The sequence below is a fragment of the Schistocerca cancellata genome, chromosome 3 (genome assembly GCF_023864275.1).
Source record: "Schistocerca cancellata isolate TAMUIC-IGC-003103 chromosome 3, iqSchCanc2.1, whole genome shotgun sequence".
Classification (NCBI taxonomy): domain Eukaryota; kingdom Metazoa; phylum Arthropoda; class Insecta; order Orthoptera; family Acrididae; genus Schistocerca; species Schistocerca cancellata.
In genome coordinates, this window is record NC_064628.1 from 866,880,478 (window position 1) to 866,898,149 (window position 17,672).

General features: G+C 40.9%; 1 protein-coding gene across 1 annotated transcript in view; it reads left to right on the top strand.

The window, feature by feature from the left end:
- Nucleotides 1-16,045, top strand: part of LOC126176618 (ataxin-1-like) — a 30,735-nt gene extending 14,690 nt beyond the window's left edge. The window contains exon 6 of the mRNA XM_049923777.1: nucleotides 15,503-16,045. Coding sequence (XP_049779734.1) covers nucleotides 15,503-15,970 — 468 coding nt within the window. The 3' untranslated portion in view covers nucleotides 15,971-16,045. The remainder of the gene's footprint in view (nucleotides 1-15,502) is intronic.
- Nucleotides 16,046-17,672: the final 1,627 nt, after the last annotated feature.

The window sequence follows — 17,672 nt, forward strand, 5'->3', positions numbered from 1 at the left end:
CACACCTTGCAGCCTCATTCGTCAGCTTCATGATGAACTGTCTATATTTCGTCAATGGTCATATTTACTGTGATATTTTAGGATTAAGTAAACTACTGCGAGAATTTCGGAAAGTTTGCGGTGAAAAATAGAGTTCGCTATAAATTAGCATTTGGTGCATGTTGGATCGTATCTTGATGCGTATAAAATCTAGCGAACATGTTGAATTTTTCTTTGAACTTTGTAGGATATTGCTATCTATCACCAATATTGAGAAAATGGATCGTATGTAAAGCGCTTCGTCCCGAAATCGCGCGCAATCGAAAATGCCACAAAATTCCTTGTGTCTCTGTTTCAGATATCGAAACAAGATTGTGGCAAATGATAGTATGCGAAGAGGAGAATATTTCGCTATATGATTAAATGCGAAACTTCCATATTTACTGCGATATTAAAGCGACTACAGATTTTTTCAATGAAATGATGTAATATTTAAGCGCCATCGACAGCTGGTGAAACGAGAATTACTGTGAGTTTGGAACAATATATGTGAATAAATACAGCTTATTTTTATACCGATAATGGGTATTTTCATAAACTGTTGACATTCCTTACGTCATTTGCTGTTTTACGATTCTTCCGCAATTTCAACTGCATTGGAATGTTAGTGAGACGAATATTTATAAACTCAGCAGCAGTACTTTGGTGTTAAATATCGATTAATATGCCAACAAAGAGTCTTACGCATCACTCATAGCTCTTCGATAATGTTTCTTTGAAGAAAGATGAAGGTGATGATAAGTGAGAAAATAAATCGCTAAATCTGTCGAAATTTGGGCGAAATTCCATACCCCAGTGCATTTTTAATAACGAATGAGATAGACTGAAACTGGGCAACAGATTTTATTTCTATGTCTCAATAAGGTAAGAAATACGAAAACAGTTAACAGCAGATAGCGTGTCATCTTTTCTTACTCAATTAAGGTTTGTACTTTTTCACTACAAACATTTTTAGTTTGTCAAAGATATTGGTAATCAGTTTACACCTTGATAGGTAGTTGGCTGGATTGTGCAAATTTGAATGTTTTCATATTTTTCGGATAACTGAGATACAGAAATGAAATTAAATGATCAGTGTCAGTCAACGTATTTCATTATTGAACACACACTGTGGTATAGGAGTCCATTAAAGTTTCAACTGAAGTATCGATTTGCTTTAGCTACACTTATTATTCACTTTAATTGTCTTCAGAGAGACGTTATTAGTGGCGAATTTTGAGTAATATGTTAAGTTCCCTTGTTGTCACATTCAAATCTGTTTGTTTCGTCAAAATACAGCAGAGTTAGTAAATATTCATGTCACTAACAAAAAATGGTTGTTCAAATGGCTCTGAGCACTATGGGACTTAACATCTATGGTCATCAGTCCCCTAGAACTTAGAACTACTTAAACCTAACTAACCTAAGGATATCACACAACACCCAGTCATCACAAGGCAGAGAAAATCCCTGACCCCGCCGGGAATCGAACCCGGGAACCCGGGCGTGGGAAGCGAGAACGCTACCGCACGACACTAACATTCTGATGCAATTGAAATTGCGACGGAATCATAAAACAGCAACTGATGGAAACACAAGTCAATAGTTTATGAAAATGCCAATTCTTGGTATAAAAACAAAGCGAAATTTCTCCACCTATATTGTTCCAAACCCATAGTTATTCTCGTTTCATCAGCTATCGATGGCACATAAATACTACATCATTTTACTGAAATAATTTCTAGTAGCTTGTACCGGGTGATCAAAAAGTCAGCATAAATTTGAAAACTTAATAAACCACGGAATAATGTAGGTATAAAGGTAAAAATTGACACACATGCTTGGAATGACATGGGGTTTTATTAGAACAAAAAAAAACAAACACCCCATATAGCTAGACGCATGAAAGATCTCTTGCGCTCGTCGTTTGGTGATGACCGTATGCTCAGCCGCCACTTTCGTCATGCTTGGCCTCCCAGGTCCCCAGACCTCAGTAGGTGCGATTAATGGCTTTGGGGTTACCTGAAGTCGCAAGTATATCGTGATCGACCGACATCTCTCGGGATGCTGAAAGACAACATCCGACGCCAATGCCTCACCATAATACCGGAGATGATTTACAGTGCTGTTCACAACATTATTCCTCGACTACAGCAGTTGTTGAGGAATGACGGTAGACATATTGAGTATTTCCTGTAAAGAACATTATCTTTGTCTTACTTTGTTATGCTAATTATTGCTATTCTGATCAGATGAAGCGCCATCTGTAGGACATTTTTTGAACGTTTGTATTTTTTAGGTTCTAATAAAACCCCATGTCATTCCAAGCATGTGTATCAATTGGTACCTATCTATTTACATTATTCCGTGATTTATTCAGTTTTCAAATTTATACTGACTTTTTGATCATCCGGTATATCGCGGTGGGTACGGAAGTTTCATACATTAATCATGGGGCGAAATAACTCTCATCTTTGCGTACTATCATTTGCCAAGGTGTTGTCTCAGTATCTGAAACCGTTTACAAGATTTGAGAAATTTTGTGAACATTTCATTCTGGATTTTTCGCTGGCGCTCTAGTTAAGGACGAAACGCTTTACATATGATCCATTTTCTCGAGACTGGTAATACATAGCGACATTCTTCAAAGTTTACAGAAACATTCAATATAATCGCTACATTTCATATGCAGCAACATACAGGATGACAATTTGTGAAATATATGAAAAAAACCTAAATTAGTTACAAACTACGGCGTGCACACACTTTATTCAACATGTAAACGTCACTACAGATGTTCGGATTTAGGTTATGAAATGCCGGCCGTGGTGGCCGAGCGGTTCTAGGCGCTTCAGGTCGGAACCGCGCGACTGCTACGGTCGCAGGTTCGAATTCTGCCTTAGGCATGGATGTGTGTGATGTCCTTCGGTTAGTTAGGTTTAAGTAGTTCTAAGTTCTAGGGGACTGATGACCTCCGATGTTAAGTCCCATAGTGCTCAGAGCCATTTGTTATGACATGTTCGATATGGATACCATCATTAGCGATGATGTGGCGCAGACGAATAGCGAAATACCGCATGACCCTCTGAAGTGGCGGAACATCGATGGCCTCCTGAATGGCTGTTTTCAGCTCAGTAATGGTTTTGGGGTCATTGCTGTACATCTTATCTTTAATACAGCTCAACAAAAACGAGTCGCATATGTTCAGATCCTGAGAATATGGCGGCCACTCGAGGTCCGTGCCGGTGACCTCTGGGTACCCTAGAGCCAGGATGTGGTCCCCAAAGTGCTCTTCCAGGATATTAAACACTCTCCTGCTTCGATGGGGGTCGAGCGCCGTCTTGCATGAACCACATCTTGTCGAAATCAGGGTCACTTTGGATAATGGGGATGAAATCATCTTCCAAAACCTTTACGTACCGACCGGTAGTTACCGTGCCATCAAGGAATATCGCACCGATTATTCCATGAATGGACATTGCACATCACAGTCATCCATTGAAAGCGAAGAGACTTCTCGATCACGAAATGTGGATTCTCAGTCCCCCAAATGCACTAGTTTTGTTTACTGACGAATTCATCCGAATGAAAGTGGGCTTCTTCGCTAAACCATGCGTGCATGTGAATACTAATTCCCATCGTGCCCCGCCGCCAACCGTGCAGTTTGAACGTTCTAACGCAAACCGTTCAGGAGTTATGACGATCTTATTTCATACAGTTCAATGACTGTCACCGTTTATTATCCAGCGTACACCAAACACAATTTCATAGGGACCTCTATTTTTCACTGCAAACTTCCCGAAATTCTTGCAGTAGCTTACTTAATCCTAAAATATCACAATAAATATGATCATTAACGAAATGGTAGGCTGTTCATCGCGAAGCTACAAGATGTGCAAGAATCAACTTTTTTTACCAAATAGTTTCTTTACAGTCGTTTCAGAAAAATTGCAGTTCAGCCGTTTACGAAGTGAAGCCAGAGCTAGCTTCTTTCTGCGCTGATTCATACACCGATTCAGGATGCGAGGTAGCCGTCACCCTCGCTTGCTAGCCAGCAGGCATGCGCATCATCTAGCAAACTTGCGGAGATCATTATCCCGTGTAAGGCAGGCTTCAGGCATAAATGAGCACACTTCAAGGAAAAGCAGGAACAGTTTTCAAAAAAATTAACCTGCACAAAGGAGACAGTCAGGACTGTCTTTCAGGACTAGAGCGGTTGGTTGGCTGCGAACGGCGTAATCCAATAAGGGGTCTCCGAAGTTCTACACTACTGACCATTAAAAATGCTACACCACGAAGATGACGTGCTACAGACGCGAAATTTAACCGACTGGAAGAAGATGCTGTGATATGCAAATGATTAGCTTTTCAGAGCATTCACCTACAACGTGCTGACATGAGGAAAGTTTCCAACCGATTTCTCATACACAAACAGCAGTTGACCGGCGTTGCCTGGTGAAACGTTGTTGAGATGCCTCGTGTAAGGAAGAGAAATGCGTACCACCACGTTTCCGACTTTGATAAAGGTCGGATTGTAGTCTATCGCAATTGCGGTTTATCGTATCGCGACATTGCTGCTCGCGTTGGTCGAGATCCAATGACTGTTAGCAGAATAAGGAATCTGTGGGTTCAGGAAGGTAATACGGAACGCCATGCTGGATCCCAACGGCCTTGTATCACTAGCAGTCGAGATGACAGGCATCTTATCCGCATGGCTGTAACGGATCGTGCAGCCACGTCTCGATTCCTGAGTTAACAGATGGGGAAGTTTGCAAGACAACAACCATCTGCATGAACAGTTCGACGACGTTTCCAGCAGCATGGATTATCAGCTCGGAGACCGTGGCTGCGTTTACACTTGACGCTGCATTACAGACAGGAGCGCCTGCGATGGTGTACTCAACGACGAACCTCAGTGCACGAATGGCAAAATCCAGGTTCCGTTTACAGCATCATGATGGTCGCATCCATGTGTGGCGACATCGCTTGAACGCACATTGGAAGATTGTTTTCGTCATCGCAATACTGGCGTATCGCCCGGCGTGATGATATGGGGTGCCATTGGTTACACGTCTCGGTCACCTCTTGTTCGCATTGACGGCCCTTCTGGATAGAAAATGTTCGACTGCTGCCCTGGCCAGCACATTCTCCAGATCTCTCACCAATTGAAAACGTCTGGTCAATGGTGGCCGAGCAACTGGCTCGTCACAATACGCCAGTCACTACTCTTGATGAACTGTGGTATCGTGTTGAATCTGCATGGGCTGCTGTACCTGTACACGCCATCCGAGCTCTGACTCAATGCCCAGGTATATCAAGGCCGTTATTACGGCCAGAGGTGGTTGTCCTGGGTACTGATTTCTCAGGATCTATGCACCCAAATTGTGTGAAAATGTAATCGTATGTCAGTTCTAGTGTAATATATTTGTCGAATGAATTCCCGTTTATCATCTGTATTTCTTCTCGGTGTAGCAATTTTAATGGCCAGTAGTGTAATTTTTTCGTAGAAGGCAATCTGGCTTTCATTGATGGCATTCCTCTTTGTTGCGTCTGATATTGCCGTTCTCGGTTGGGAATGATGCGCAAGGTGAAATTCAACGTTGTGACGTCACAAAACCGTAGCAGCTGCACGTCCGCGTTCGCTCTCGAGTTCCTTGTGATCGAAGACGGGCTCCCGCGCGCCACCTGGCGGCCCTGGGTAGGCAGGCAGGCAGACAGGCGATCGTTTGTGCCATGGCGGGGTGCGCCGCCTCCGCCGCCACAGACGGCTGCGTCTAATTCCGTCGGCGGCCGGGCCGAAAACAAAAGAAATCTCGCGCCGTGCATAAAATAAACATAATAGCGGATCTGCCCACTTGAAATAGTCCCGCCACTGCGGCCAGCTGCCGTCGCCAAAACATCTCTCTCTCTCTCTCTCTCTCTCTCTCTCTCTCTCTCTGTCTTCCTCTTCTCTTCACGATATTCAGAAACAGTCGCCAGAGCCTACACTTCCATTGTCGCACTCAGAACCTCCATTAACGTCTTGTTACGAAACAGGAATATCTACAAGATGCACTACAGTAAATACACTGACTGACGAAAAAGTTAAGCACTTACAAGAAGTGTTCTAATGCGGCTCAATTCCGTACACATACATAAAATCAGAGCGGCTTCGAGAACATTTTTTCACACAAGCTACATGTTATTTGCTCCGTCCCCATTCCCTCAGCCAATAGTTGCCTTTCCTGCTCTTGGCAAGACTTTAAAAAATACTTCCTAATTAATTGAACGTGGAAATGGTTCTTTTTCTTTTACAGTTGTCTGACATAGACATTTCTCAGTAGCAGAAATACATTTCTGAATCTCCTTCCGGTGCAATACCATCTGTTCTGTTTTACTTTAGAATTTTCAGTAGTTTCATAAACAGCATCATACAAGTGTTCAGTCTAGTGTGTAAGAGGCTCCAAGGCATCTATTTGGTTTTCCCAATGGGTATCTCTGAGAAGTTTTACAGTCAGATTAAGTAAGCAGTGTACTGAAAAAATTGATGGCATCAGGACATGGTAGTGCTCCATCGTTCACAAAGTCTAATGAAGTAGCTCTGCGTGGAACAAAAGCTTCTCTAGGGTTAAGGTCTTTAATTCGTCTTGAACTCCAATATTATTCCTTTTCACATTCGAACCATTATCATATCCTTGGCTTCTTATATTTTTCAAAGGCGTCTGCCGTCTTACCATCTGGGTTAGATATTCATCCGAAGCTGTATTGAGAAAACCCTGCTCCCCTGCCTGGAATGCCAAAGTTCCATCTCTTCTACCCCCCCCCCCCCCGCAATAAAACGATGTTTCTGCAATTTTTGTACGGAGATTTAGCAAATCTAGCAAAACTATATCGATAAAAAATATTGCACACAATAAATTGTGTAATAGCAGTAAATAAATTCTATAAACTGAACAATTGAAAGTAAAACAAAATCGATATCTTATTGGTTATGGTACCTACTGTACATTTGTTTTAATATGGTGTACAATAAAGAACAGCTTTTATTTGCTCCTGAAAAATTTTTAGTAGTGCATGAATTGTTAATTAGAAATAAAACGGGTTATAATGGAGACCTGGGAAAATACGCCTTTCCAGGAATTGGGTTTTTATTACAATTTTACTTTGCATTCCCTTCTTTTAGCGAAGCAAACTTATCGATTAAGTCACTGAAATCAAGTTTAGCTGCTGTGTCGTAATCGACAAGATAGAGAGGCTGCTTTCACCCACACTCGACCTTAAGTAGTTTTTTATCAGTCTTTAATTGACTGGAACTGCGTTTTCGAAGCGCTGCAGTTACAGGCAGCCGAAACTTATTGGCACGAAAATTACTGGCTCGAGGGCAGGTAAGCTACACATCCCTCCACGTTTTTGCTCGCTTCCTTTGCCGTCGCAAAAATCGAAGTTTTCGGCCAAGTAGATATTTACTTCCGCACACGCTCTCCGACCTCTGAAAATCTGCAAAACTGCAGCGAAGCAGCAGCAAGACCTCCCTTTTTTGTATACTGCCGCCATTTGGCTATTATAATTTTTATTTTATTGTTGTACGGTCCAGATTCTGGTCTTAGGCCATTTTCAAGTACAAAAACCGGAATAAACAATAGCAGTATAAATCACAAAACAATTTCCGGACCATATAGCACAGCTGTTATATGAAACTGTTAATCAATAAACAGATATGCGACATACTACTGTGTGTGAACACCTGACATGGACACAGATGAAACGATCTTCAGAAGATCGCCTGAGAGATATCACAGTCTCGACAATGCAGTATGTGCTGCGTTAGGGAACAAGGTGGCTGAACTGTTTATTTTGCGTGTTAATTACATTATCTTTGCATACGCTGATACTGTGCGGACAGCGTATCGCTGCAGTCGATCGCCACTGTAAACAAAAGACAACGTAGTGTGAGGAGCTGTGCGAGGGAATAAGCCCTGCCTCTATCCCCCCGAAGGGCTGCCATCCTATGCCCGCATTCTGTGCTTCCACGAAAGCAGAACTGAGATAACGGCCACAAGGATAATTCATTCCTTTTGTTGTGATGAGAGTTGCATTCGAATCCCTTTATGTGCCAGGATTAGTCTCTTCATTCAGGAAAGGAAAACAAGCAATGTACAACACACAGAGCAAATTGAAGTACACAAAGCATATTTAGTCAGTTTAGTGAGTCACGGTTGCAGAATACTGACAAACTATTTACGGAAGAATGTTAGAGTTGACTACAAATGGGTCATATAAAAGACGTTAGGATTTTAGTAATATTACAGCGTTTATAACACAGAAAAAGCAAATAAACGACAAAGAAAATGAAACGTACACTTCACAATTTGTGTGGCACATCTTATGAATCAGATACTATTTAGAGCTGAATTATCAGTTTTCTAGTGCTGCAAATATAAGAGGACAGCTTTTTCCTTTTAAAAAACGTTCTTGCTCCTACATCGCCTGCTCAGTTCCGACAAGCGATTGGAACCTTCGGTAGAAGAAATACGACTGGTCAGTAAGCATTTGCATTGCTACTGGCGGACGATGTACCTTCACTGAAGAACAGCCTGAAGCTCGCACACAGCGCAGTGATAGGTGAGGCGGGCGCCTAGGCAATGCTTTCGTGAATTTCTACTGAAATAATGAAATGTAAATCGCCATTCTCCCAATGCCAGTACGTTACTGATACGTACTGCGACTCGCCGATCGTTTAAACAAACACTGGCGACTTTAATAAAATTCAAGCAAATTTCACATCGAAACACGTACGCAGCTCAGAAAGCGCAAAATATAGTCTGTTTTTGCAGTTTCTGCCAAAGTGACTGTTGGAAATCAGTGGACGTTTTCTAAGTTGGCTCTCAAAAAAGTTACAATGAGAAAACAAGATGTAGATAACGTATCACCAGTTTAAAAATGTTTTCACCAAAGTGATTACCTTAAACCCTTAAATCTAGAAGGCATGAAATGAGCTAATGTGGCTGCCACGTACACTTCTTTTAGTCACAGCACTACCGTTTCGGTTTTCGATCAGGCTTCTTACAATTCATACCGTATGTAAAAGGACGTAACCATGAGAAAAGTGCTACAAAATACGATTTACAGGAAACGTAAACGAGTTCATTCATCGTGATTTTAGCTCAGCAAAGCTGAGATGTGGCGTGGGAAAAGCTTGAATCTTGGTAGGGAGTTTGTGATGTCGAACAAACGCTCTTAGAAGAGCTCCGCTTCTGCAGTTAAATCGAAGTTCCTACAAAACTTAATTTAAATAAATATTGTTAATGTATGTGATATAGTATAATGACTTGTAAATAATAGATTTGAGCTGTCACTCGTCCTTGTTCATTGCAATGAACTGTGGATGAAACCCGACCAACAGGCATTGATCAAAAATGATAGTGCAATGAGAATGGCCAGTTTCTAGCTGTAATCTAGATCTGCCAATAAAATTTAAAAAGGACGGCTGATAGCTGAAATCTATTATTTGCAAGTCAATATAACAGTCGTTGCGTGCAACAGCGTTCTGATTGGAAGGTAACCTGATATAATGACAAAAGCAGTTTTCTTGTTTCGCGATGGTGAACTGCATCGGCTTTATTTACTTCATCTTTTGATGACCGCCGACGTAGACATGTTCGCATAGTGACGCAAAGTGTAATTATTTTTAGATCAGCAGTCAGGATACGTTCGGTGCGTTGGGCAAATTGTCGTATACGAGGACTGGGCGGAAAGTAATTCGAATTTGATGGCCGTTACTAGTTCTGGATGCAAGTGCCTTTATCTAATCTGTTTCTTCGCAGTGACGAGTACATATTCTAGCGTTTTGCGGCATGCACAGCGTCTTTCCTACAGCATTTCGTCAGATGCTTTGCAAATTTGCATCGCGGGTGAAAGCATGAAGCACTACTTCAGTCCCATTTTGTGTCACGATTGCGAGCTTTAAAGCCTGGTTTGCACGATGGCAGTAGGCTGCACACAACTGCACTACCGGCCACTGCGCATGCGCACCGCGCGTTTGCGCAACTCGTTGGTGAAACTATAAAAACTTTCGGCTGTTCCAACTTTGGCGACACTAGTTGCATGAGTTTTGAGGTTATGTGTGTTCGTAGAGGGTAGACAAACTAAAATATGAAATGGGGAACGGAGAATAATGTTCGCTTTTTGGATGTCTATGCTTTGCATAGGTGTTTGTGGGATTTCAGTGATGCTGATTACAAAAATAAGCAACATTTTGCTGCCGCTGAGACCATGTGCGATCATAATAAAGATGGTCTGACAATATCTGAGCTGCAGGGCAAAATTTATTGAGTTAGGAGCACATATACAACTGAATTAAGAAAAGAACAAACAAGTGTAATTCTAGCTGTGGCAATGCTCTTGTCAACAAGACTAAAATCCCATCGTTCGAGTTGGCCAACTCTTTGTTAAGGAATATTGTTGACAGGAGGGAAGGCTATACAAATTCAAGAAGCTGCATTCTTTATTCAATATTCATCCATTTAAAACGTCGCTGCAGTGCTCCACATTCACATGTGTTAGAATTTTGAAATATTGCCACTGTACAGATCTGTCTTCAAGAGAGTAGTTTGCAAACCATTCTCTGCTTAATGCGGCCTGCTTCGAATAATTATTGTTGCTAATGTTAATATTAATAATTGTTGGTGTTCATGAAATAGCGTCATCACCAACTAAAACCGTGTCTTATAGCATGCCGAGTGTTCTCGATTGTAATGCACGCAATGTGATGTATAATTTCAGTTCTGGCGACAGTGCTTCATGCATTACAGTACCTTTATTCCTTATCGCATAATTAACTGTATTTGGAAGAAACGTGAACAGTTCTGGTGACATTCCAAGATAATTAAAAGAACTTCTGGGATCTTCCGTTATAAAGTATTTCAGGAATGATGCTGAGCAACCGAGCTGACGTCGTTTCTTCATCCAGTCACGAATCGAATCACATTTCTTATTTTTTTCTTATGCACTGATTCCACGCCACAAACTTTAACTCCATCACATCTCGTGCGACGTGCAGCTGCCAAAACTTTCATTTCAGACACGACTCAGGAACCCAGAAAACGACGAAACTGAAGTATACACTGGTTTCGCCGTGTCTACAGTCAAATATGAAACCATTTGCGTGCAACTCGTTCCACGCAACGAGTGGCGCAACCTAATGTCGTCGTGTAAAATAGGATTTAATGTCAACAACGGCGCAACCTGGCGCCGCCAACGCTGAAAACACAGATACGTTGTGAGCACATCAGCAGAGATGTTTTTGTTTCGGCCCACCGCTTAACTGATCTCCCGTGCCTCAAACGCTAAGAAGGGAAGAATATGACGAAGTGTATATTCGAAATACTGGAAGCGAAGACAGGAAAGCGACACCTTTTTTCTCAGTCACGCTACTAGCCACGTTGGCGCGGGTGCACGCCAGTAAGGTATGGCGGCCTTGCGGCGACCTCCGCTGGCTGCGGCGCGCCTCTCAAGGTCACGCGGCGCAAGCTGACCCGCGGGTTTCCTGGCCCACCGCTCGCCGTTCGCCGCGTCATCGCTATTTCGCGTGCAGCCAATAACGCCGCGCCAGTAGCGTAAAAACTAGCGCCAGAGCCGGCCGGGGTGGCCGTGCGGTTCTAGGCGCTAGTCTGTAACCGCGTGACCGCTACGGTCGCAGGTTCGAATCCTGCCTCGGGCACGGATGTGTGTGATGTCCTTAGGTTATTTAGGTTTAAGTAGTTCTAAATTCTAGGGGACTGATGACCTTAGAAGTTAAGTCCCATAGTGCTCAGAGCCATTTGAACCATTTTGAACTAGCGCCAGAGATTTCAGCTGACCTCACTCCTACTTCCATCGCATGCACTCATTATGCCAGCTAGTTTCCCTCGAGTGATTTAAGTCATATCTACTGAACAGGAAGTAAAAAGTCTCTTTACATGCTTCAAGTGATTCAAAGGAGTTTGCCACTTCATCCAACTGGGGTGAAATTACATTAGGTGTTCCACAAGGTTCGATCATGGGTCCCATCCTGTTCTTGATATATGTGATTGACCTCCCTCCATATGTGAAACAAGATGCTGAACTGACACTGTTTGCTGATGATACAAGCATAATTATTAATCCAGTAAAAGAAAGTCCGATAGAAAATGATGCAAATAAGGTCTTTGGAAAAGTTATTAATTGGTTTTCTGCGAATGGACTTGCTCTGAACTTTGAAAAAACACAGTACATCCAATTTTCTGCAGCAAAAAGTATAATTCCTTCAAAAAACATAACACATCAAAAGAAGTCAGTAGCCAAGGTAGAGCATACTAAGTTTTTGGGTGTACCAGAAAAATGGCTGTGAGCACTATGCGACTTAACTTCTGAGGTCATCAGTCGCCTAGAACTTAGAACTAATTAAACCTAACTAACCTAAGGACAGCACACACATCCATGCCCGAGGCAGGATTCGAACCTGCGACCGTAGCGGTCGCTCGGTTCCAGACTGTAGCGCCTAGAACCGCACGGCCACTCCGGCCGCCTTGGGTGTACATATAGATGAGAATCTTAGTTGGAAAATTCATATTTTGGATCTCCTACACCGACTAGGTTCAGCAACTTTTGCAATCAGAATAACTGCCAATTTTGAGGATGTAGAAATTAGTAAGCTAACATACTTTGCATACTTCCACTCTCTGATGTCACACGAAATAATATTCTGGGGCGGGGTACTCAACACTTAGGCAAAAGATATTCACTGCTCAAAAGAAAGTTGTTAGAATAATGTGTGGGGAATAGTCGCACATCTTGTACGCATCTGTTTAAAAGGTTAGGAACTCCTACAACTAGTTCACAGTACATTTACTCAGTAATGAAATTTTTTCTCAACAACATGAACCAGTTTAAAATCAACAGCGACATTCATGATTACAATACCAGAAAAAAGAAAGATCTAACTATCCTTTGCAACTTACCTGTGGCACAGAAAGGGGCAAAATATGCTGCTATAAAACTTTTTTTTGATAAATTACCGATGAAATAAAATGTTTGACAGACAGCAGTAATAGTTTCAAAAACAAATTGAAATCATACTTCCTTGACAACTCCTTCTATACCATAGATGAATTCTTGAATACGAGTAAATAAATCTGGAGATATAATATATGCATTTTGTGCCATTTAAGGGAATGGGATAGATAATAGAAATATTTAGGTATAACACTACAATGTAAACAGAAAAAGAAAATTTGTTTCCTGTGCGCATTTCTTGTGCATTTGACACGTTCCACATCATAACTGTTTTCCCGTGCTGTAGATGAATGGAGCACGTAACTAACTAACTATTCTTTTGCTTCGAATATGTACCAGGGTCGCATTTAAGACCCTTTTACACTAGCGGTTTTTTTGTCTCAGTCAACTACTCGTGACAAGCGAGTTTACCGTAGCACCCCTACCATTTTACTCCGGGAGTGAGTGTCGACCTGCAAAGTCATAGTTGCGTGTACTATGGGTGTTCACTGTTGTACAGTTCGCCACCCGAACGGTGCAAATTAGGTTACGAGGAACAATCCTTTTTACGAGAAAATCGAAGTACAGTAACAGAATGTAGGAACAAGCAATGACAGTAGAGTTTATTAATGACCGGAGAAATGTTCATAGTGGATGGTCTTGATAAAGGTCATACGGTAAACTCTCCACAATCCTGAGAACTGAAAGAATAGGAAACATCAACATAATTATCCTCTTGAGAAGACATATAGTTACAAACACGTCTAACAAATAACATGAAAATTATTTTCCTCGTTAAACAGATCTGAATTTTCACGTTGAAACAATTAGTATTATAAACGTTTATTTATTTACGCTTTTATTTATGCACAGCGAAGCTTTTTTTGTCCAGAAGTTGTAAAACGTAAATACCATTTTGTTTTCAGATATTTCGTCTTTTTTGTGGGAGAACGCTAGTAGGTAAAATACCAGGCCCTCACACAGTCTTTGCGCTCACGAAAACGAAATGACATATAAATTAAATATTAAAATTACATGAAGCCCGTTACTATAGTAGGTGAGAATAAGTTAACTTACGATGTTAGCAGGCGATGCCACAGTGTACTGTTTCTGTGCATGCATCCACTTTTGGCTAGATCGGTTGATCACTGTCCCACTTGTGAAGTGGTTCGTGGCTGGTTTACATTCAAGCACCCACAGTGAGTAGTCGATTTCGATCAGAAAGCTGATTGGATAAGTTCTTTACACGCTGCCCAGAAGCCTACACCAGAAAAATGTAAAATAGGAAAATTACTTCTCATAATATTGTGATACGGTGCCTTATACAGTAGTAGAGGTTGTAGATGCCACAGTGTACTGTTTCTGTGCATGCATCCACTTTTGGCTAGATCGGTTGATCACTGTCCCACTTGTGAAGTGGTTCGTGGCTGGTTTACATTCAAGCACCCACAGTGAGTAGTCGATTTCGATCAGAAAGCTGATTGGATAAGTTCTTTACACGCTGCCCAGAAGCCTACACCAGAAAAATGTAAAATAGGAAAATTACTTCTCATAATATTGTGATACGGTGCCTTATACAGTAGTAGAGGTTGTAGATGTAATTATTTTGTATGAACTTATTCAGATGAATTTTTCAGTGGACAGCTGATATCAATTGAATCGGCATTCATCTCTCAAACCCACACCCCCCTCACATCAAATCCCTAGTGGTGCGTGGTCAAATGTGTGATTGGTGAGATCGTAAAAAATTTAGAAGAGTAGTCAGTGGTATTCTGCCAGTTTGAAACTGCATTAAAAGTTGCTTCATTACTGCAAAGTGCAGATGCAGACCAAGTAGACAATATGATTATGTGAAGCATCCATTTTAATGCCAATTGTTTGGGAAAGTAATGTATTTGAATTAAATATAAATAAATATACTTGGTTGTTATATTTCTTTTATTATGTTGCATTTGTCTAACAAAAGTTTCTTATACAATATGTTAATTTAAGTTACCAGTTTTAAATGCCAGCATAGCAGTTCCTTCCACTTTAGCACTACAAAGCATACAAAAAATGATGCATTTTGACGAGATCTGTAATGTGATATATCACTGAAACTGCATATTTCGTAATACACAAGAATTAATATGTAAACCAGTAGATATGGTGTATTACCTTTACCAACACTGATACTGGCATGGCGACTGCTCGGTTTGCTCCAGTTGGCAATCAGAGTGCAGGACACATGACCAAGGTGACACTGACTGATTTAACTCATGCTGGTGTCACTTTCACCAATTTAAGTTGTGATATTAGGTCCAAATCTAATCACAACCTGAGTCATGTGTCCTATACTCTGATTAGCTGACTATGTTATGTATCCTGTGCTGTGACTGGTTGACAGAAGTAAACCAAGCAGACACCATGTTGATTTCAGAGTTTGTGAAGCTAACATACCACCAACAACTTCCACTGTATGTGTATGCTGAAGTATTGTATCTTTTATCTGCAGGTTGAGTACGAATGCCCAGTGGAGCAACCATTCTTTGTATACGGACAAGGTTGGGCATCGTGTTCTCCAGAGAGAACTATGCAGCGTTACGGGCTCAAATGTCATCGCCTTCAAGTTGGAGACGTTTGCATATCTCTAACACCACGGAGTCCACCACACCATTCCCAGCAACATAAGAAGCAGCAACAGCATCAGCAACAGCAACACCATCAACAACAAATGCAACTGCAACAGCAGCAGTTGCAGCAGAGACAGCAGCAGCAACAACAGCAACAGCAGCAGCAGCAGCAGCAACAACAACAACAACAACAGCAGCAGCAGCAGCAGCAGCAACAACAGCATCATCAGCAACAACACATTCAGCAACTGCATCAACAACAATCACATCCTAGGAAAAGACGGTGGTCAGCACCAGATCAGTTTCATGAAGACAATCCTCCAAAGTTTCAACAACGGACAAAGGAATGATTTATCCAGCTTAACTGTCTGTTAGTATCTGTCACACTATTTTGAAGTGGATATGCAGGCTTGAAGTGATAATAAAAGCCATGGTGCTTGACGTAAAATGTACTTTTCCATATTGTAGTGGTGTCATGGTATCACTGATTTGCAATACTTGTGTTAAAACAAGAAGGATTGAAGGAAATGAAGATTTCAAATGAGATATTTTATGTTGTGGTTCACATTTGTAAAAGAAATGTTGTTGGACCAGAAAATGACAGCTTTTATGTGTTGGCTGTGTCATCGTAGTGTTTTCAATTGGCATTTGTGCACAAAGTTTACTGCAGAGCTTCTGAACTCCATGTGTGTACTAGGTGCTGTGATACAAGATTACCCTATATTAAGAAATATTGTACATTTAAGAGATAAAACAAACTGATAATAGAACACTGCACAACTGAACTAAAATAATTTGAAAGTGTTGACTTGTTTGTTCACATTTGCAGAAGAAGTCACTGAAAGTGATTGATGATCCATTGAGGACACCAGAAAAGGTGTTGTGCAGTGTGTGTCTTGTTAGCCATTTCACGTTTTGAGAATGTGCTTCTCCACATGTGTATTTTTCAATTAGCTCTAGCTTGCCTGTCCTTTAAGACTGCTGTGATAATGTCTCCAATTTTGACAGAGGGGTGTGCTCATTATCTCATTTGAAAACAAAGATTCTTTTGTCTCATTCTTCATACTTCATATATTCTGGGGGTGAGAATGGTGCTACAGATTTTTATATGAGAACATACAAATTAACTGATTAACTAAATTTCCTTACATCATTAGTTAATTGTGGAATGATGTGAAGTTATCTGTTGTGGAAGTGCCTCAGTAAACACACAGGGAATTTGTTAGGAAATGTACCAGATTGATTCAGACATGAGTTTTAAACCATTCCGTGAATTTTACCACAGACATCTACAGTGCTGAAAGAAAGATTATATTTTTCCTGTGACACGGTTTCAGCTATAAATTATATGAGATATGGGTCCAGCTGGTGTATCTGATGTTATTTGTAGTGACTTTGTCTTTCTCACTTGTTTAAGTGGAAATTTTCTGAGTGGAGTCTTGCAGCTCTTAAGATCTTCTCATTTCAGTACCAGCAAATCTTCTGCATTGGCTAAAACATATTATTTATTTTAAAAAAGGAATTGTGTGCAGTCACTAGACAGATTTGCAATTTTATGCTGGATGTGGACATATTTGTCAACAGTTTGTCATTATACTCCATGGTTAATTTCTAATGAAAAGGATAAATACAAATCATAATTCCAATGTCTACCACAAAGTAGGACAGAAAGTCGCTGAATGTTATTCAAACAAGTACATGCACATAACTCCATTTATGGCCTTATTATGTGGGAATTGCTCATTTACCTTCATTTGTACAACGACAATCATGTGGCTGCCACATAACAAAGACAATGTATGCAACTGAGATGTCCCGTTGTACCTCACAGGGTGACACATGAAATGATGAACCATTTCTGTGTGTTTAGCTTTAACTGTTGTCATGAGTATCAAGTTACATATTGCATAAATGTACAAATTCCACAAACTTTTACACACAGAAACATTGCAGTTTTGGTGTTTATGAAGACCACATTCATTATGAACATTGTTTTGTCCCAATTTTGTCCAGTTTGGATAAAAATAATCCAAAAACTATGCTTTTTATCTT